This window comes from Monodon monoceros, unplaced genomic scaffold (assembly GCF_005190385.1).
Source record: "Monodon monoceros isolate NGI ecotype Baffin Bay Population unplaced genomic scaffold, NGI_Narwhal_1 Super_Scaffold_18, whole genome shotgun sequence".
Taxonomy (NCBI): Eukaryota; Metazoa; Chordata; class Mammalia; order Artiodactyla; family Monodontidae; genus Monodon; species Monodon monoceros.
In genome coordinates this window covers 53,926,083-53,949,021 of record NW_021703774.1, presented here as the reverse complement: position 1 = coordinate 53,949,021, position 22,939 = coordinate 53,926,083, and the positions used below count along the sequence as shown (strand labels likewise).

At 37.4% G+C, this 22,939-nt stretch overlaps 1 protein-coding gene across 2 annotated transcripts in view; it reads right to left on the bottom strand.

The window, feature by feature from the left end:
• Positions 1-22,939, bottom strand: part of RC3H1 (ring finger and CCCH-type domains 1) — a 96,596-nt gene that overhangs the window by 32,776 nt on the left and 40,881 nt on the right. The window contains exons 3-7 of one of the 2 annotated variants that reach the window (XM_029227987.1): positions 20,294-20,414; positions 19,038-19,277; positions 18,413-18,588; positions 6,998-7,198; positions 2,685-2,817 (exon numbers count right to left, since the gene is read on the bottom strand). In XM_029227987.1, the coding sequence (XP_029083820.1) occupies positions 2,685-2,817; positions 6,998-7,198; positions 18,413-18,588; positions 19,038-19,277; positions 20,294-20,414 (871 nt within the window). The remainder of the gene's footprint in view (positions 1-2,684; positions 2,818-6,997; positions 7,199-18,412; positions 18,589-19,037; positions 19,278-20,293; positions 20,415-22,939) is intronic. The other variant, XM_029227988.1, reaches the window with a different exon arrangement.

The following is a 22,939-nucleotide window of genomic DNA, read 5'->3' as shown; positions in this document are numbered from 1 at the left end:
AACTACTGAGCACGCGTGCCACAACTACTGAAGCCTGCACGCCTAGACCCCGTGCTGCGCAACAAGAGAAGCCCCGCTTGCTGCAACTAGAGAAAGCCTACGCACAGCAACGAAGATCCAACACAGCCAAAAATAATACATAAATAAATTAATTTTTTAAAAAGTGGGTTTTGATGACAGCAACAATAAAATGTATGTTGATAGAGCTACTGTAGTAGAGAAAGAAAACTGATGACATAAGAAACAGATGATACTGGAAGGATATATTTGACAAGATGATATTGGTGCATGAGGAGAGAGGGTGGCCTTAGCTAGAAGTTTATCCACTGTTACATGGTTTATCCACTATTACACAAGGAGAGTAGAATATATTGGCACAGAATTAGGTAGACAGATCGGTGCTGATGAGGTAGTGAGCTTGTGAAGTGCTCTTTTGATTGCTCAGAATGATCAAAGCACAGAAGTGGGGGAAAAAAAAATCACTGGGATCTAAAAATAGATCTTAGGGCAATTCCCTGGCAGTCCAGTGGTTAAGACTCTGCCCTTCCACTGCCCTGGGCCTGGGTTTGACCCCTGGTCGGTGAACTAAGATCCCATATGCCATGTGGCACAGCCAAAAAAATAAATAATTTTTAAAAAGTAATAAAATAAAAACATAAAAAAAGATCTTACCTGGTTTGATTAAGCGATTTTGGTAATAAATTTACTACTCTGAATGTCATGGTCAAGAGTTCCAAACCTTATTCTATAAGCAAAGGGTGTCACTTAAAAGTTTATGAGTGTAAAATAAGATCTGAGATGTGATTCATTTTGCAGCAGTAAGTAGACTAGAAGGAAGAATTAAAAGAGTAGAGAAAAATGAAAGGCTAAGTTTAGTCTCAGGAAAAGGAATGAGGCCCTCAACTGAGGCAGTATTAATAGGCATGGGATAGAGGGATATTGTGAAAGAACAGATAAATCCTGTTGTCTAGGGCTTCTCTGGTGGCGCAGTGGTTAAGAATCCATCTGCCAATGCAGGGGACAAGGGTTTGAGCCCTGGTCCGGGAAGATTCCACATGCTGCGGAGCAACTAAGCCCATGCACCACAACTACTGAGCCTGCACTCTAGGGCCTGTGTGCCACAACTACTGAGCCCACGTGCCACAGCTACTGAAGCCCATGTGCCTAGAGCCCGTGCTCCGCAACATGAGAAGCCACCGCAATGAGAAGCCCATGCACCGCAATGAAGAGTAGCTCCCACTCGCCACAACTAGAGAAAGCCCGTGTGCAGCAATGAAGATCCAATGCAGCTAAAAAAAAAAAAAAATCCTGTTGTCTGAAATGCTATGTAGAGCAAGTGAAAGGAAAAGATATAAAGTAAGACAAAAGGCTCAAGTTTTAAGCTTACATACCTCAGAGAATGAGGTCATTTACAGAGAAAGGGAAGACAGGAGGAAGAGCAGGTATCAAGGGAAGATGAGTTTGTTTTGAAACACACTGAGGAGAGGAGAGGATACAGAATCTCAGAAAGCATTTGGGAAAGTAGGTCTGGAGTGATGAAGAGATAACAGTGATAGAGATATTTGGGAGTCTATTATCTATAAAGGAATAGTACCTGATGCTGAGAATAAATGACCATCATCATCAACAGAAGAGTGCAGAAAAAACAAAATTCCAAGAACACAACCAGCCTACTCCTTAGGAGGCAGAAGAGGAAAGAGTGGTCAAAATACGACAGAACCAGCATTCGGACAGGCCAGAAGAGAATCATAAGACTACAGAAAGATAAGGTATCAGGAGAGTTTCCATATCAAGGAAGTGGTCAACAACATTATCAAATGCTAAAGACAAATCAAGTTATTTAAGGACCGAGAAGAAATCTTTGGAATTAGAAACTAGGAAATTACTAGTGAATGTTAAGAATTTTAGTTCAGGGCTTCCCTGGTGGCGCAGTGGTTGAGAGTCTGCCTGCCGATGCAGGGGACACAGGTTCGTGCCCTGGTCCGGGAAGGTCCCACATGCAGCAGAGCGGCTGGGCCCGTGAACCATGGCCACTGAGCCTGCGTGTCCGGAGCCTGTGCTCCGCAATGGGAGAGGCCACAACAGTGAGAGGCCCGCGTACCGCAAAAAAAAAAAAGAATTTTAGTGCAGTAGTAGGAATAAACACAGGGACAGCAATAGGATATAAGCTAACACACCCTAGATATAATATTAAGTGAAAAATGAAGGTTGGGTGACTTTCAGGTCAAGGAGAAGGAACAGGAAATGGCTGGACAAAGTAGACACACAAGGGAGGATATGTGATGGAACAAGATTATCGTAGAGAAAGTAAAGTTGGGACCAAAAAAATGCAACTAAGGACATATGATACAGAAAAAATGAGAAAACTTGAGTTTTGTCAAAAGAGATGAAAATGATAAAAACAGAGCACAATTTGTGATGAGAGAGGGAGGAAACATAAAGGATCCTAGAGGGATCCTATTTTGCTGGTAAAGTGAGCAGCACAGTAAACACTATTAAATAAATATTAGTTGAAGTAATAAAGAGACAGACAAGATTGGGGCCAGAAACTTAAATACTATAGAAAAGATTCGGAATTACTACACCAGGAAATTCTAGAGAAATGTAACAAAAGATAATTAAAAGACTCACTGAATAGCACTAAGGCACATATAGGATAGTCCGTTAATTTTCCCTGGGCTTACCTGGACTAGGGTCAATGTTTGCTAATAGCTCCAAATGGGGTCTTAGTCGATTCAAGTTTGCTGGATCTCCAGTCCTCTGGAGAGCAATTGTTAGTTCCTGAACACTTTGTGCAAAAGAGGCTGGGGTCTGCAACTTAAAAAAAGATAAATATTAACTTCCCTCAAAGACCAGATAATCCTTTTAAAATAAAGATTATTTACAATATCACAACCATTTTTGCAATTAATTATATTTAATTTTTATCCTCCCACACATCCCATGCTCTGGCCAGACTGGATCACTTGTTACTTGAACAAACCCTGCACTTCTCTGCATCCACAGGTTGATATATTGTATACTCTCTCTTCCCTCTGTCATCACATTCCTCAAATGTGAGATCTTTCTCACATCCTCAATTTGGAAATACTCTTTACATCTCCAGTTCTTACAAACCCCAAGTTTGGCTCTTGGGGTCTTCCCAAATAATTGAAGTTTGGAAATACTGTCTAGAGATAATGCTATACAACAGCACGAACAATGAAACTGTACTCAAACTGTGTTTGAATTCAAGTTCTGTTATGGACCAAAGATTATGACATCAGATATAACCTTTACAGACACCATCTGAACTCCATCTGTTGTATGGACTAAATAATTTGAGAAGTTCATTCCAGTTCAAAAAATCCTATATTGGTTTGGGATTCTTGGAAGCTATCAGGTTGTGTATTTTCTCAAGGCTTAATGACACACATACTTGCACTAACTCCCCTAAGCTGGTCAGTACATATGACCTGTAAAGTAAAAAAACTGGTTATGTGATACTAACTAAAGGTTCTTACTTGGAAACATTTAGCTCTCTATGTAGTTTATTAATATAGATGAGGGTTGCTCTCACTTCTGAGACTGACAGCATTCTGCCTATGGAATGTGTATCTCTCTAAATAAACTCACTTTCACTTAAAATATATATATATATGTATATATACATGTAGAACTTTTTCTCCCCCAAAGGTCATTCTAAAAGGTAAATTTTTAAAAAGTATACATTTTAAAAAACATGGAATAACACAACTAATCATTAAAATGCTGGCATGTCTTTATTCAATTTTTCATCTTTGCATGTTTTTCATATACTCATAATCAGCCATTTATAAACTTATGGATTTGCCTACCATTAATATTATAACAAAGGTTTTTGTTTGTTTGTTTTGCGGTACGCGGGCCTCTCACTGTTGTGGCCTCTCCCGTTGCAGAGCACAGGCTCCGGACGCGCAGGCTCAGTCAGCGGCCATGGCTCACGGGCCCAGCCGCTCCGAGGCATGTGGGATCTTCCTGGACCAGGGCATGAACCCGTGTCCCCTGCATCGGCAGGCGGACTCTCAACCACTGCACCACCAGGGAAGCCCAACAAAGGTATTTTTAAAATACCTAACCATTTTTATTATGAAATACTTCAAAGTAACTGTCTAATATAATAACACCCATGTATCTACCACTGAGACTTAACAAAAATATTTCACTAACATTTTTTTTAAAAGAAATCAAGTGCTACTTAATAGCTGAAGAGAGTATCTGTCCTGATATGACCACAATTTTAATGGCCATGTAACAGTGTTCTGAGCAGATGTATCTTAACTTCTTTAACCATCCCTTTATTTTATCCTTTGTAAATAATTTAGCAATTAACATCTTTGCATTCAAAACCTTTTTGAAAGTCTGGATTATTCCCTTAAAATAAATTCCTGGAAATAGTAGGTTTGGTAAAGTACACAAATGTTTTGAGGCTTCACTGACAAACTGTTTCTCAAAAGACCTGTAATGCATTTTACAAACCATCAGCAATGAATGAGAGTATGTTTCTTTATAGTTTAACAGGCAATATTTGGCATGTCGCTGCTTTAAATGTATTTATTATTGGCATCGAATTCTAGTCCATCAACTAGATATACTTCCTGTTTGTGAACTGTTATTTCATATTTCTTTGCCTATTAACTTACTAGGGTTATTGTTTTTCTTATCACTTTTAATAAATTCTCCATTTGCACTGTCCAATACAGCAGCCATTAGCAACATATGGCTATTAAAAATTTTAAGTATGTAAAATAAAAATTTTAGTTCATCAGTTACACAAGTTACACATCAAGTGTTTAATAGCCAAGTGTGGCTCGTGATCACCATACTGGACAATGCATGTATACCAAACATTTTCATTATCACACGAAGTTCTATTGCTCTATATAATAATAAGATGTCACACTACTAACTTCATTTACCAGATTGTTGTAAGAAGGTTTAGGATATTAAATTCAAATTACTGCTCATGGTGTGAGAAAATTATTGCAGGATATACATCTAGTTATATAGTCCAGTTCAGACAAGAAGGTTAATTTAACCTCCTTGTAGAATTTTCATAAAAGCAAGTCAAGTTTCTCTTCAGAGGCAGAAAGCCACTCCTTTAAAAGATCATGATTAAGGTTATAATCAGTCCACTGCATAATTTCAGGCCTAGGAGCTGCAGGTGAAGTTTTGATAAAGGTATCTATAGGACAGAACAAATAATACACATTATACTGACAATTACACACCATGCAGTTATAAAACATTTCCTAATTCTCCTTTGACATCAACCTTCTACTTATTTCAAGAATTCTACCTTTAGGAATAGCAAAAAAAAAAAAAGGGTGGCATGGGGTAGGGGGAGAATAGTCTGGAAAGAGGTTTAGTAGTTAAGAGCAGGGATTCTAGAGTCAGAATGTTCAAGTTCAAATCCAGCTTTGTCAGTTATTACCTACGTGATCCTGGAGAAATGTATTTAATCTCCCTCTGTCTCTGTATAAAAGGAATAATACAGGGCTGTTGAGAAGATTAAATGAATTATTTAAAACCACCAGATAGGAAGCTCTCCCTGGCAGTCCAGTGGATAGGACTTGGCACTTTCATTGCTGTGGCCAGGATTCAATCCCTGGTCAGGGAACTAAGATTCTGCAAGCCACGTGGTGAGGCCAAAAACTGAACTGAATGAAACTAAACTAAACTAACATAAACTAAACTAAACTAAAATATTCTGAGCAAAGTATTAACGCACTAAAATCAAAAAATAAAATAAAACCACCAGACACACACTAAGCTCTCAGTAAGTGTTAAATATTATTTTATTTAGGCTACTCTTACATACTAACACTATTTCTTTTTTTTTAAAATTTATTTATTTAATGTATTTATTTTTGGCTGCGCTGGGTCTTCGCAGCTGCGTGTGGGCCCTCTCCGGTTGCAGCGAGTGGGGGAATACTCTTCACCGTGGTGTGTGGGCTTCTCACTGTGTTGGCCTCCCCCACTGTGGAGCATGGGCTCTAGGTGCACAGGCCCCAGCAGTTGTGGCACACGGGCCCAGCTGCTCCGCGGCATGTAGGATCTTCCCAGACCAGGGCCCAAACCTGTGTCCCCTGCATTGGCAGGTGGACTCGCAATCACTGTGCCACCAAGGAAGTCCCGTCATTATTTCTTTAAATTAAATGTAAGGTGGATTCTAATGTATAATCATCTCTATGGTTATAAGGACTTAAGATAAAATAGTAAAAATTAAGGTAAATAGTAAAAATTTTAAAAAAATTATTGAACATAATATATTTACATGGCACTTTTAAGATTTTTATATAGCACTTTCACATATTTCACGTTGAATTGCAACAAAACCAGTTTAAGTATTATTCTATAGTTTTAGAAGAATTAAATATAACTCTTAGAGTCAGAAATAGTGGGGCCTGACCTAAAATTCATGTGTACTCAAGTGATCTTTTCATCATAACAGACAACAAATAAAGTAGAAATAAGTTTACTGAAAATTTGATCAAATATAGAATGGTTGGTAACTTATAATGTGAAATTTTTCTGGCTAAGAACCACAAGAAACCTCAATGTATACATCTTCCAGGCCATTAAATGGCTGTTCCAGGAGGACAATAAAGGCGTTTAGAAAATGAATTCAACTAATACAGTGATCAAAACTCAGAAAACAATAAAAGAAGGAAGAAAGGCAATGAAAAAATAGAGATAGGAGACTGTCACAGGAATGTGAGACAGCACTGGATAAAGCATTAAAACTAATTAAATCAAATCTTACATGAACAATGTCAATTATACCTCAATTTAAAAAACCTTTACATGAACAAACTGCTACTATGATGTGACTAGTTATGACATGACACTCAGCTATGGAGAATATAATTTATAAGAGCCTGACATACAGGATTCACTTAAATATACACTTGTTAAATAAATGAATTACCAAAACTCCATGATTAGTCCAAGAAGTAAGGAACAAAAAAGTGTCTACCTTGTCAATAATGGACTGCATATGAGATTTGTGAGACTGGTCCCCATAAAGCAAAGAGGACCACTGGTCTGGTGCAATTCGTAAGCCTGCTTCCATAGCAATCTGCACTATCTGGGAGTCATGTTCTCGCCGCAGAGCTTCATACGTTCTAAATTCTTCTTTCAGCTGCATCAAAGAAGAGTCTTCATCACGCTTGGTGACCTAGGAAGACACAAGTAATCTCATGAGTCAGGTAAGAAACAAACTGGGCTTATACTTTATATGACCAAAGAGAGATATGAAAATACTTTGAAGAGAAGAGAGGGAGTCAAGATGGCGGACTAGAAGAATGTGGAATTCGCTTCTCGGTACAAAGAGGGCACCTACCAGGCACCAGTCCCCTGAGGGGACAGGAGGAACCCCAGCAACTGGGCCGGAGGTCGGACCTGAGCTCCTGTGGTGGGAGCACCGAGTCCAAACCGCTGGACTAACAGAGAACCTCAGACCCCAGGGAATATTAATCGGGGTGAAGCCTCCTAGAGGTCCTCATCTAGGCACCAAGACCCGCTCTACCCAACGGCCTGCAAACACCAGTGCTGGAACCCTCAGAAAAAAACAACCCATAAGACAGGAATACAGCCCTAGCCATCAAAAAAAACAAAAAATTGAAACGACAAAAAAATACATTACAAACAAAGGAGCAAGGTAAAAACCTACAAGACCAAATAAATGAAGACGAGATAGGCAACCCCTAAAAAAGAATTCAGAGTAATGACAGTAAAGATGATCCAAAATCTCGGAAATACAATGGAGAAAATACAAGAAATGTTTAACAAGGATCTAGAAGAACTAAAGAGCAAACAAACGATGATGAACAACACAATAACTGAAATTAAAAATACTCTAGAAGGGGCTTCCGTGGTGGCGCAGTGGTTCAGAGTCCGCCTGCCGATGCAGGGGACACGGGTTCGTGCCCTGGTGTGGGAAGATCCCACATGCCGCGGAGCGGCTGGGCCTGTGAGCCATGGCCGCTGAGCCTGCGTGTCCGGAGTCTGTGCTCCGCAACGGGAGAGGCCACAACAGTGAGAGGCCCGTGTACCGCAAAAAAAAACCCCAAAAAAAACCCCAGAACTCTAGAAGGAATAAGTGGCAGAAAAACGAATACGTGTGCTGGAAGATAAAATGGGGGAAATAACTGCCGGGGACCAGAATAAAGAAAAGAGAATGAAAAGAATTGAGGACAGTCTCAGAGACCTCTGGGACAACATTACACGCACCAAGATTAGAATTATAGAGGTCCCAGAAGGAGAAGAGAAAAAGGAAAGGTCTGAACAAATATTTGAAGAAATTATAGTCAAAAACTTCCGTAACATGGGAAAGGAAATAGTCAATCAAGTCCAGGAAGGGCAGAGAATCCCATACAGGATAAACCCAAAGAGACACACACAGAGACACACATTAATCAAACTATCAAAAATTAAATACAAAGAAAAAATATTAAAAGCAGCAAGGGAAAAGCAACAAATAACATACAAGGGAATCCCAATAAGGTTAACAGCTGATCTTTCAGCAGAAACTCTGCAAGCCAGAAAGGAGTGGCAGGACATATTTAAAGTGATGAAAGGGAAAAACCCACAACCAAAATTACTCTACCCAGCAAGGGTCTCATTCATATTTGACATAGAAATCAAAAGCTTTACTGACAAAGCAAAAGCTGTGAGAATTCAAAACCACCAATCAGGTTTACAACAAACGCTAAAGGAACTTCTCTAAGCAGGAAACACAAGAGATGACAAAGACCCACAAAAACAAACCCAAATCAATTAAGAAATGGTAGTAGGAACATACATATCGATAATCACCTTCAGTGTAAATGGATTAAAAGCTCCAACCAAAAGACACAGATTGGCTGAAAGGATACAAAAACAAGACCCTTATATATGGTGTCTACAAGAAACCCACTTCAGACCTAGGGACACATACAGACTGAAAATGAGGGGATGGAAAAAGATATTCCATGCAAACGAAGATCACAAGAAAGATGGAGTAGCAATACTCATATCAGATAAAATAGACTTTAAAATAAAGACTGTTACAAGAGATAAGGAAGGACACTACATAATGATCAAGGGATCAATCCAAGAAGAACACATAACAATTATAAATATTTATGCACCCAACATAGGAGCACCTCAATGCATAAGGCAAATACTAACAGCCACAAAAGGAGAAATCGACAGTAACACAATAAAAGTGGGGGACTTTAACACCCTACTTACACCAATACATAGATCACCCAGACAGAAAATAAATAAGGAAACAGAAGCTTTAAATGACACAGACCAGATAGACTTAATTGATATTTTTAGGACATTCTACCCGAAAGCGAAAGACTACACTTTTTTCTCAAGTGCACACAGAACGTTTCCAGAATAGATCACATCTTGGGTCACAAATCAAGCCTTGGAAAATTTAAGAAAACTGAAATCATATCAATCATCTTTTCTGACCACAACACTATGAGATTAGAAATCAACTGCAGGAAAAAAACAATAAAAAACACAAACACATGGAGGCTAAACAGTGTGCTGCTAAATAACCAAGAGATCACTGAAGAAATCAAAGAAGAAATAAAAAAAATACCTAGAAACAAGTGACAATGCAAACAATGATCCAAAACCTATGGGACAAAGCAAAAGCAGTTCCAAGAGGGAAGTTCATAGCAATTCAAGCTCACCTCAAGAAACAAGAAAAATCTTCAATAAACAACTTAACCTTACACCTAAAGCAACTAGAAAAAGAAGAACAAAGAAAATGCAAAGTTGGTAGAAAGAAGAAATCATAAAGAGCAGAGATAAATGAAATGGAAACGAAGAAAACTAGAGCAAAGATCAATAAAAAACTAAGAGTTGGTTCTTTGAGAAGATAAACAAAATTGATAAACCTTTAGCCAGAATCATCAAGAAAAAAAGGGAGAGGAATTAAATCAATAAAATTAGAAATGAAAAAGGAGAGATTACAACTGACACCACAGAAAGACAAAAGATCGTAAGAGACTACTACAAGCAGCTATATGCCAATAACATGGATGACCTGGAAGAAATGGACAAATTCTTGGAAAAGTACAACTTTCCAAGATTGAAACAGGAGGAATTAGAAAATATAAACAGATTAATCACAGATAATGAAAATGAAACTGTAATTAAAAATTTTCCAACAAACAAAAGTCCAGGACCAGATGGCTTCACAGGTGAATTCTATCAAACATTTAGAGAAGAGTTAACACTTATCCTTCTCAAACTCTTCCAAAAAATTGCAGAGGGAGGAACACTCCTAAACTCACTCTATGAGACCACCATCACCCTGATACCAAAACCAGACAAATATATCACAAAAAAAGAAAATTATAGACCAACATCATTGATGAATATAGACGCAAAAATCCTCAACAAAATACTAGCAAACGGAATCCAACAGCACATTAAAAGAACCATACACCATGATCAAGCGGGATTTATCCCAGGGATGCGAGGATTCTTCAATATACGCAAATCAATCAATGTGATACACCATGCTAACAACTTGAAGAGTAAAAACCATATGACCAAATGTATCACACTAATCCAAGATGTTAATGAAAGGGAAAAAACAAACAAACATATGATCATCTCAATAGATGCAGAAAAAGCTTTTGACACAATTCAATACCCATTTATGATAAAAACTCTCCAGAAAGTGAGCACAGAGGGAACCTATTTCAACATAGTAAAGCCCACATATGACAAACCCACAGCAAACATCATTCTCAATGGTGAAAAACTGAAAGCATTTCCTCTAGGATCAGGAACAAGACAAGGATGTCCACTCTCACCACTATTATTCAACATAGTTTTGGAAGTCCTAGCCACGACAATCAGAGAAGGAAAAGAAATAAAAGGAATACAAATTGGAAAAGAAGAAGTAAAACTGTCACTGTTTGCAGATGACATGATACTATACATAGAGAATCCTAAAGATGCCACCAGAAAACTACTAGAGCTAATCAATGAATTTGGTAAAGTTGCAGTATACAAAATTAATGCACAGAAATCTCTTGCATTCTTATACACTAATGATGAAAAATCTGAACATGAAATTAAGGAAACACTCGCATTTACCATTGCAACAAAAAGAATAAAATACCTAGGAATAAACCTACCTAAGGAGACAAAAGACCAGTATGCAGAAAACTATAAGACACTGATGAAAAAAATTAAAGATGATACCAACAGATGGAGAGATATACCATGTTCTTGGATTGGAAGAATCAATATTGTGAAAATGACTATACTACCCAAAGCAATCTACAGATTCAGTGCAATCCCTATCAAATTACCAATGGCATTTTTTACAGAACTAGAACAAAAAATCTTAAAATTTGTATGGAGACACAAAAGACCGTGAATAGCCAAAGCAGTCTTGAGAGAAAAAAACGGAGCTGGAGGAATCAGACTCCCTGACTTCAGACTATACTGCAAAGCTACAGTAATCAAGATAATATGGTACTGGCATAAAAACAGAAATATAGACCAATGGAACAGGATAGAAAGCCCAGAGATAAACCCACACACACATGGTCAACTAATCTATGACAAAGGAGGCAAGGATATACAATGGAGAAAAGACAGCCCCTTCAGTAAGTGGTGCTGGGAAAACTGGACAGCTACATGTAAAAGAATGAAATTAGAACACTCCCTAACACCATACACAAAAATAAACTCAAAATGGATTAGAGACCTAAATGTAAGACTGGACACTATAAAACTCTTAGAGGAAAACATAGGAAGAACACTCTTTGACATAAATCACAGCAAGATCGTTTTTGATCCACCTCCTAGAGTAATGGAAATAAAAACAAAAATAAACAAATGGGACCTAATGAATCTTCAAAGCTTTTGCAAAGGAAACCATAAACAAGACGAAAAGACAACCCTACAAATGGGAGAAAATACTTGCAAATGAATCACCAGACAAAGGATTAATCTCCAGAATATATAAACAGCTCATGCAGCTCAATATCAAAAAAAACAAACAACCCAACTGAAAAATGGGAAGAAGACGTAAATAGACGTTTCTCCAAAGAAGACATGCAGATGGCCAAGAAGCACATGAAAAGCTGTTCAATGTCACTAATTATTAAAGAAATGCAAATCAAAACTACAATGAGGTATCACCTCACACCAGTTAGAATGGGCATCATCAGAAAATCTACAAACAACAAATGCTGGAGAGGGTGTGGAGAAAAGGGACCCCTCTTGCACTGTTGGTGGGAATGTAAATTGATACAGCCACTATGGAGAACAGTATGGAGGTTCCTTAAAACACTAAAAATAGAATTACCATATGACCCAGCAATCCCACTACTGGGCATATACCCTGAAAAAACCATAATTCAAAAAGACCCACACACCCGAATGTTCACTGCAGCACTATTTACAACAGCCAGGTCATGGAAGCAACCTAAATGCCCATTGACAGACGAATGGATAAAGAAGATGTGGTACATATATACAATGGAATATTACTCAGCCATAAAAAGGAACGAAATTGGATCATTTGTAGAGACATGGATGCATCTAGAGACTGTCATACAGAGTCAAGTAAGTGAGAAAGAGAAAAACAAATATCGTATATTAAAGCATATATGTGGAACCTAGAAAATGGTACAGATGAACTGGTCTGCAGAGCAGAAATTGAGACAGAAGGAGAGAAAAAACGTATGGACACCAAGGGGGGAAAGCAGCAAGGGGTGGGGGTGGTGGTGTGATGAATTGGACAATTGGGATTGACATGTATACACTGATGTGTATAAAATGGCTGACCAATAAGAAAAAAAATTAATTAAAAGAAACAAAGAAAAATAACGGATTTTTGAATGAATAGAAGGATTATATATGGACTGATATGTGTAATACAAAAAATGTTAACTGGAGAATCTAGGTGGTGGGTATATGGGTGTTCTCCATATAATTATTTAAACTTTTATGTATGTTTAAAAATTTTTATAATAAGATGTTGAGAAGAGAGCATTTAGGTGTTTCCTTCCTATAGACTTCGCATTTAAAAAATTAATTCCAAAACACCTGTGTTGCTGCTATTGTGATGTAATCTTTTCTTCTGTATGTCTTCTAACGAGATGCAGCTTGCATAAACGTGAGTGCTATTGGTTTCTGTATTTTAACTTTTGTATCCAGCCACCTTATTGAATTTTTTGCTTATAATAGTTTTTCATTTGATTAATGATCTCCCCAAGTAAGATTACCTTTCTCATTTCTTTCCCATCTATATAAGCTTTATTTTTTTTTCTCTTGTCTAACTGCATTGGGCAGTACCTCCAAGATAATGTTAAATTATGGAACTCATAGAGGACATCTTTGCCTTGCTTTTTAGCTTTACTGTAAATTCTTCTCATGCTTCCCATGCTGCCTTCTGAATATACGTCTGGAGTCTCCTGTGAATGATTTAGGAGACTCAAGTGTTACTGATGAGACACCTGAACACTTCAATGTGAACGTCCATTTCAAGTTGGCACCATCCAAGCCAGGTTCCAGGAATATGCCCACCCCACTCCTTAAAAAAAAAAAGGGAAAAAATGACTGGACCATCAGGTACAGCTCTGCAAACCAACACGTATGGCATTTAGAGAATGGACTTTGGGGTCTGATAGACATGGGTTCAAATCTCAGCTCTGCCATTTCTTGAGGTATGCGGTGTGAGGGCCACCTCCCCTGCCTGAACTTCAAGTGTCTTTGGGGAATCGAAGGGGACACTGTTGAGTTTAGCATCTAGCACAGTGAGGCTGTTCTCATTCACCAGCATGGGGGAGGGCAGGGCCTGGTACTCTGCATTGCCAACAAAAGAAAGTTTGTAAGCTGGTGGGATATCACATGTGCATAGCAAGTAGTCTGAAAAGACATCCATTAAGCTGAGAGCTGTGGTCACTTCTAAGGAGTGGGATAGAAGGGATATATTCCAGTAGGCTGAATATTTGTAAAGGGCAAGTTTTATATCTGTACCTTGAAATACATACAGATGTTTAAAGAAAACCAACTAAGAAACAAAAGTAAATAAAACGGGGGGGGGGGTATGTAAGATGCCAAGGTTGGCAGGAATCCTAGTATGTCTGAGTCCCCTTGACAAGGTCTGTTCCTCCAGTGATGAGAAGTGTTCTCCCTCTGAAGGAAGCCCTTGCTGACCCTACACGGAGCAGACCCTGGAGTCAAGATCACCCCACTCCTCCTCTACCCTACTCTCCCACCCTCTTACTTCTTTTTTTGCTTGAGTTAGTCCTGATTTAGTTTAGATATCCACACTCCTTTGAAGCCACTTGTCTCAGTGAAGACATGCCCACTCCCAGACTCAATATGTGAATCTTAATTAATCTAAGCTAGGGGCTTCTAATGTAGTCCACAGACCACCCCTACCAAGGGTCCGTGGATGGAATGCATGGGATTCACAATCTTGCATTGGGAAAAAAGAAAAAAAAACACTTTTCATTAAACTCCAACTGAGGTTTAACATTTCTTTCTATTATGAATGTAAGCAACAAACCACAGTATCATTAGCAGTAACTTGTGACTTTGTCACCAATGGAAATCACAAATATTTTCATATCACAAAAGTTATTACAGGTATCTCAGAACACTGTTTACCTTCATCACTACTTAAAAATTATGGTTGTTATTAGATCAGCTGCTAGATTTTGTTATTTGTGCATTAATGAAGCAAGTTTATTCCTGTATCACTTAAAAAGTATATTTTTTGATATAGTTGGTTTCTTTTGTAATCCGGTCATTTCATTCTATGCAATTAAATATTCTGGGAAGGGGTCCCTAGGTTTCACCAGACTGCCAAAGGGGCCCATGGCACAGAAAAGGTGAATAAACCTCGGTCTAAGCCAATGCTGGCAATTCCATTATCCGAGTTGGAGACTACTTAGGAAGTGTCATGTGACCTAGTGTGTCACATTCACAATGAAATGCAATGGGACATCTGTTGGAGGGAGAGTGGAGTCCCTCTTGGGAAAGGTTTCTTAAGAGGAGACACAAGGAAGTCAAACTTTCTTCCTCTGCTTCTTAGTGTCTGATCATGTGAGCTGGGAATTTCTTCCACCATTGGGCAGCCATGTGAAGAGCAGCTGATCCACCTGAGATGCAGAAAAGACTGATGGGAGAGGCCTGGGTTTTTGTGGATGTGGTTGATCTGGTGAATTAGCCAGACAGGAACCTCCCTACTTCTAGACGCCTGTTATCAATCAATAAATTCCTTAAGATTAAAAAAAAAAAAAAAATACATGTACCACAATGTTCATTGCAGCACTATTCACAATAGCCAGGACATGGAAGCAACCTAAGTGTCCATCGACAGATGAATGGATAAAAAAGATGTGGCACATATATACAATGGAATATTACTCAGCCATAAAAAGGAACAAAATTGAGTTGTTTGTATTGAGGTGGATGGACCTAGGATCTGTCATACAGTGTGAAGTTAAGTCAGAAAAAGAAAAACAAATACCGTATGCTAACACATACATATGGAATTTAAAAAAGCAGTACTGACGAACCTAGTGGCAGGGCAGGAATAAAGACAGACATAGAGAACAGATCTGAGGGCACAGTGGGGGAAGGGGAAGCTGGGATGAAGTGAGAGAGTAGCAATGTCATATATACACTACCAAATGTAAAATGGCTAGTGGGAAGCTACTGCATAGCACAAGGAGATCAACTTGATGCTTTGTGATGACCTAGAGGGATGGGATAGGGAGGGTGGGAGGGAGGCTCAAGAGGGAGGGGATATGGGGATATATGTATACAAACAGCTGATTAACTTTGTTGTACAGCAGGAACTAACACAACATTGTAAAGCATTTATACTCCAGTAAAGATGTGAAAAAAAAAAGAAAAGAAGAAAATACTCATACAAGTATTCTGAAAAACACCATGCTGCTTCTTCATATCTATGGATTATTACTCTTGGGCTTGCCTGGTATTGAGATAGCTGGTACTCAATAACTGAAAGAGCTTCAGATGCTGGTGTGATTCTAAAGATGACTAATTTGTACTTGGTTTAATTCTCCCTGCAGTTTTGTAGGTTAGGTCACCACCTGAAAGTGAAAATTCTAAGATGCTGTATGACAATGATGATATTTTTTAGCAATAAAAATAACTAACATTTATTGAGCACATAGTATGTGCCAGTGTGTTAAGTTACCTTATTAACTGTTATAGTGACATATTAACTCATTTAATTCTTTAAACTTGTTGAGGTAGGTGCTAGTGGTATCACCCCTAATAATTCACATTTTAAGTCAAGCTGGATTCAGGCCAAAGGCCTAATGAATCAAAGTAAAACAATTAATTCTAGTCTAGGATCACCTATATCCTAACATATTTTACGTTTTTTGCCCTGCTAATCTTTTATTCCCATAAGGACTCAAATTCCTCTATAGAAAATTCCCATTTTTTTTTTCCCTCCCATCAAAGAAACAATAGACTATCTTAGTCAGGACTTCCAGGTCATACTGATATATTTTTACTTGTATTCCATTCTTATTATAAGAAGGTCTAACTTAAATTTTGTTAGGTAAGTCCACAGAGAGACCAAACATAAAAAAATCAAGAACTATAGTCACAAAAACTAAATATATTTTGCCCCTATTCAAAGGCAAGTCAAAAGACCAAATGTATATGTATATGTATGAAACACCCTCTCAATATACATTAAATCTCATTAAAATGTAGTATATGCTTTCTATATGATGTACTGTTTCCATGGACTTGGCTCTCAAAACTCTCTTTAACTAAAAACACTCAAAGATTTCCAAGAAATGCAATGTCTGAAGTCCTGGAACTGTACTGTACTAAAATGCCTAGAATTATCCTGCAGCTTGAAAAGGCTTTTCCAATGGAAAAAAAAGAGATGCTAAAAAAACCCAGCTAGAACACAGCTATACGGACACAAACACCTGCAAAGAAAGGAAAATGCTGATTTGAGTTCCATGAAGATGATGAAATGGGTATTGGCAGACACTTAATAGAAACTCTGCAATAGTGAATACAGTTTAGGGTATGGACCTATTGTGATGAGAGAAAATGAATCTTTTCATGATTGAGAGTATAGTACAAACTGCCACCAAAAGAAGAAAGCAGGTGGACAATGAAATAAAGCGACATAATCATGACTCAAGTGAAAAATAATTGGATTTTTACATATTCCAATCTTTTTAAAATTACTATTAATGCTTTTAATTAGGATTGAGAAAGTTTCACTTGGGGTATTCTGGTGTTTTTGAGCCCCTTATTCTTCTTCACAGAGAAAGGCTGGATTTCTTTCCCTTTATTTCTTAAACTTCCTATACTGTATCTATCTGGCGCTGTTAACGGAGAAGTAACACTGGAAGTAGACAGACATTCTGAAATGTATTCCCCATTACACTGTACAGTCAGGTTATTACAACCATTACAACAAATGTGAGTTATTCAGGGACAATCTGGACCAGCTGAGGTTCTGAGAGCTCTAGAGGGACATATGAAAAACAAGAGGGGTGGGTACAGATGTGGAATCCACACCCCATTTTCAGTATATAATCTGAGTCTAGAAAGAAACAGAATAATATTGGCATTTAGCTAGAACTTAAAAAAAATTTTTTTAAGTTAAATCTATATGCTCTGTTGATTTTGTGAACTATTTTATCCTTCTCAAAAAATAACGAGATTAGAATATAGCAGGATGGCTAATGTGGGAGTTTTTTAGTTTCAGTGTCAGATGAGGGAATGTGGTGACCTCCTTATAGCTTGTATGAATTAACAATTTTTTAGAGACATACTTCCCTGGCCCATGAAGTACTTGCTATGTGTTGTGTCAAAAGCAAGAAGCCCTGACATTAAGAAGTTAGGAAAACAGGGTGAACAATAAGTGATACATAGTGGGCACCAGTGTTTGAAGTAGTGCTGATTCAACTTGGCATACAAAGGACATGTCCAGCATTACTATATATACTAAAACCAAAATGGCAAATGGAGCTCCAGTACTGTATATATGGAATCATATCAGGAGCAAATAGCCAAATAAAATGTACTCCTGCTTCAATGACTCTCTCTCTTTAGACCAATTCTGTTTGCAGTCTTGGTGGAAAACTGCTATGGCTTTTTAGTCTCTTCAAATACAAAAATCTATAAGCCATGATTTAATCTATGTTGTACAATATCTAACATACAAAATTCAATACAAGATTTAACTTTAACAGGACACCATCTATATTCTTTAAAAGAGAAAAGAAAAACTGCTAAAATTTTATGGAAAGATACAGGCAACTTTATTAAACTCAAAGTCTTACTACCTAAGTTTGGGGAAAGGACATTTCCTTTTAAGCTGAAAGTTACCATAGGTTCATACCTTGAAGCAGGAGGCTCTATAAAGGAGCTGGACAACGTGCCCAATGCTAGTTTTAGAGGCTTGAGGAAACCGTGGCTCCAACCTTTGCACCACAAAGAGAACCAATACTTTTCTTGACAAAGCAGAACCATCTTCTAAGGCCAGGAGAACCAGCTTTAGAGCTTCCTCCTGCATTGCTAGGAAAAGTTGAGCAAAACCAAAATTTATCATGTACAGAGATAAGATAAAGCCATTTCTTAGAAGGGAAACATTTAATAATTTCTACAGGTACCACTTCATTAATGGGCAACACAACAACAACCAATATTCAGTTATACTTTTGAACCATTTGGGGGCAATTTTTTATTACATTCCATATAATTTATTTAAGAAAGCAGATAAAAGATTAATACAGTTACGGAAAACCTCTATCAAAATGAATAAACTTTTGGCAGTAAAAGTTTTAAGTATCCTGAAAAACTGACATGGAATTACCCAAGCCATGACTGTGGGATACCAAGTGGGATATTACTTGATAACAACAGAATATTGCAAAGAACTAGCCTTTGTGCATCACTTATAGTTCCTACACTATAAATACTTTTAGAATTACTAGTATAGTAAATATCAAACTTTAATTATATACCTGGTCCAAGGAACTGGCAGCCTCTAGCTCTGACTGCTGCCCAAAGATTGGAAGAGAGTTGCTGAGGATTCTGGTGCTGGAGAATGAGCTCTGTAACTGTTCGTTCACCTAAAGATCGAGCTGCCCTCATGGCACGAATCCTGCCTTCTTCTTCTACTAGTTGGCAGTGGACCAGAGTCACCAGCTTCCTCTGCATTGGGCGACTCAGAACACTCTGAGTAGTGCTATTCAGACCCACTCCTTTAAAACAGAAAATATAGTTATTTCTAGGTTTCCAATGTAATTTTAGAGTCCAGAAAAACTTCCTCTGATGGGCTGATTGACTTATGGCTATGTGGAATAGTTCTGGGTTCTATCAGAATATTTAAAATAAACAATACAAATTACACAAGTGAAGCCTAGTTTGCATTTTAAAAGTATACAAAAGTTGTTATTGCATGCAAATGTAACACTCATGACATTAAATATATTATTCACTTTAATCATGGAGAAATAAAGAAAAAAAGGCCAGTCAATATTAATAATTAAAAACCCAAATCTTGACGAAGTGAGAGTGTGGCATGGACTTAATATATACTACCAAATGTAAAATAGATAGCTAGTGGGAAGCAGCCGCATAGCATAGGGAGATCAGCGCGGTGCTTTGTGACCATCTAGAGGGGTGGGATAGGGAGGGTGGGAGGGAGACGCAAGAGGGAGGAGATATGGGGATATATATATATGTGTGTATAGCTGATTCACTTTGTTATAAAGCAGAAACTAACACACAATTGTAAAGCAATTATACTCCAATAAAGATGTTAAAAAAACAAAAAAAACACCCAAATCTTGAGGTCCTAACAGGTCTGGTATATTTCCTAGTGGTTAAGCTCACCTTCCTAATAAAAACAAGCCATAATGGCAAGATAGTAATGGCAACTTCCAATTTTATTGTACCCCCAACAGCATACCACACAAAACTGGATAGAAGGCTGACAATTTAGAGTTGTCAAATGATAGAGAGCCCTTCTGAAACCACTAGTGTGTTTATACTTACTTTTGCAACTCATTCAAAAAATGTTTCCAATAAATAGTACATAAACTTTAAACTCACTACTTTATTTGATGTGGTTTGTAATATTATTTAGCACCAGTGGGTTTGGCTTACAATAAATAAATGAATTTCGTTAACATTCACTTATAGCTCACAGTTTTTATGGTAACAAAAGCATCTTTAATGAACACGTGCTCAGCATGGATAATTTCATCTGATTTACCTCTAGCACTGCTGAGTGGTTTCAGGTACAGTGCTAATTCTTCTACACACTTCTTGGCTTCCTCATAATGCTTTGTATCTTCAACCCCACTACACAAAGTAATGGGCTGCTGTTCAGGAACCTAGAGGTAAAAAAAAGGTGTGTTTGAGTGCTCACTAATTAATTATAATCAAATGTTTTATTGAGTATGTTTTATGTACTCCTATTCTAACACTGGTAACATCAAAACTCCCATTAAATTTATTGAATTCTTTCAAAAGATCTTTTATATATATACACACAAAATTACTGCATTTTAAAATTTTTATTTTGCTTCTGTAACAGCTTTATTGAGATATAACTTGCATATCATGTAATTGACCCATTTAAGGTATATAATTCAATGACTTTAAGTATATTCTCAGTTATACAACCATCACAATTTTAGAACATTTTCATAGCCCCCCCAAAAGAACCCCATAGTCACCCCTGCCATATTTCCTCCCAAACCCCTCCAGCATAGGAAAAAACTAATCTATTTTCTGTCTCTACGGATTTGCCTATTTTGGACATTTCATATAAACAGAATCATATAATAACTTGCAAAGTAGCTGTACCATTTTGCATTCCCACCAGCAATACATGAGAGTCTCTCTTGCTTCCCATCCTCACCAGTATTTTGTGCTGTCAATGTTTTGAATTTTAGCTATTCTAATTTATGTGTAGTGGTAGCTCACTGTTGCTGTTGTTTTCACAATTTTTAAAGATTATTCTATTTATAGTTACTATAAAATGTTGGCTATATTCCCCTTGTTGTACAATATATCCTTGTAGCTTATTTATTTTATACATAGTAGTTTGTACCTCTGATTGTTGTTTTAATCTGCAATTCTTTAATGACAAACAATGCTGAGCAAGCTTTTATTTGCTCATTTGCCACCTGCATATCTTCTTTGGTGAAGCATCCAGATCTTTGCCCATTTAAAAACCATGTTCTTTTTATAATTGAGTTGTAAGGGTTCTTAGATGCAAGTTTCTTACAGATATATGATTTACAATTATTTTCTCCCATTCTGTGGGTTGTTCTCTCACTCTCTTGACAGTGTCTTTTGAAGCACTAAGTTTTTTGTTTTGTTTTGGCCGTACCACGTGGCTTGTGGGATCTTAGTTCCCCAACCAGAAATTGAACCCAGGCCCTCAGCAATGAAAGCGCGGAGTCCTAACCAATGGACTGCCAGGAAATTCCCTGAAACACTAAGTTTTCAATTTTGATTTAGTTTGATTTATCTTTTGTTCCTTGTGCTTCTGGTGTCATAGCTAAAAAAATACTGCCTAGGGACTTCCCTGGTGGTTCAGTGGTTAAGACTCCATGCTCCCAATGTAGGGGTCCCAGGTTCAATCCCTGGTCAGGGAACTAGATCCTACACGCATGCCACAACTAAGGAGCCCATGTGCCACAACTAAGGAGCCTGTGTGACGCAACAAAGGAGCCAGTGAGCTGCAATTAAGGAGCCCTCGAGCTGCAACTAAAGAAACCTGTTTGCCGCAACTAAGACCTGGCACAACCAAATAAATAAATAAACAAAAAAACCACTGCCTACTCCAAGGTCACAAAGATTTATGCAAATATTTTGTTTTATGAGTTCTGCAGTTTTAGCTCTTACTTTTAGCCTTTGATCTATTTTGATTTAATTTCTGTATATGGTGTGAAGTAGTGGTCCAAATTCATTCTTTTGCATTTGGATATCCAGTTTGCTCAGCGCCATTAGTTGGAAAGACTGTCCTTTCCCCATTGAATGGTTTCGGCAATCTTGTAAAAAGTCATTTGACCATATATATGGGTTTATTTCTGGACTCTCTATTCTATTCCATTGATCTAAATGCCAATCTTTATGCCAGCACCACACTATCTTGATCACTAGAGTTTTGCAGTTTCAAAATCAGGAAGTGTGATTCCTTCAAATTTGTTCTGCTTTTAAGACTGTTTTGGCTATTTAGGGTCCCCTGTGAGTCCATATAAATTTTAGGATGGGTTTTTCTATTTCTTCAAAAAACATCATTGGGATTTTGAAAAAGCTTACATTGAATCTGCTGATTGCTTTGGGTAGTACTGTCATCTTAGTAATATTAAGTCTGTGAACAGGTGATCTCTTTCCATTTATTTATGTCTTCTTTAATTTCTTTAAGCAATGTTTTATTTTCAATGTACAAGTCTTTCACCTCCTTCGCTAAATTTATTCCTAAGTCTTTTATTCTTTTTGATGCTACTGTAAGTGAAATTATTTTCTTAATTTCCTTTTGGATTGTTCATTGTTAGTGTACAGAAATGAAACCGATTTTTGCATGTTAACTTTGTATCCTGCAACTTTGCTTAATTCATTTATTACTTCTAACAGTTTTTTAATGGAGATCTGTGGGGTTAAAATAATGGCTATTATGGATTAAAATGTCCTATCCTCAAATTTCATAAACATTAGTTGTTACAGTTAAGACATGACAAGGTCTTACTCATTTTGTAGAAAAAGAATTAGTTCATCCTTAGACAACTTTATGAGAAAAAGTAAGTCTTGGTTATTTGTTATTAAAATATTATATTACTAAAATTGTTATCCCCAATAAGTCTATTTTAAAAACATTTCCAAAATGTCATAATGGAATTTTCAAAAC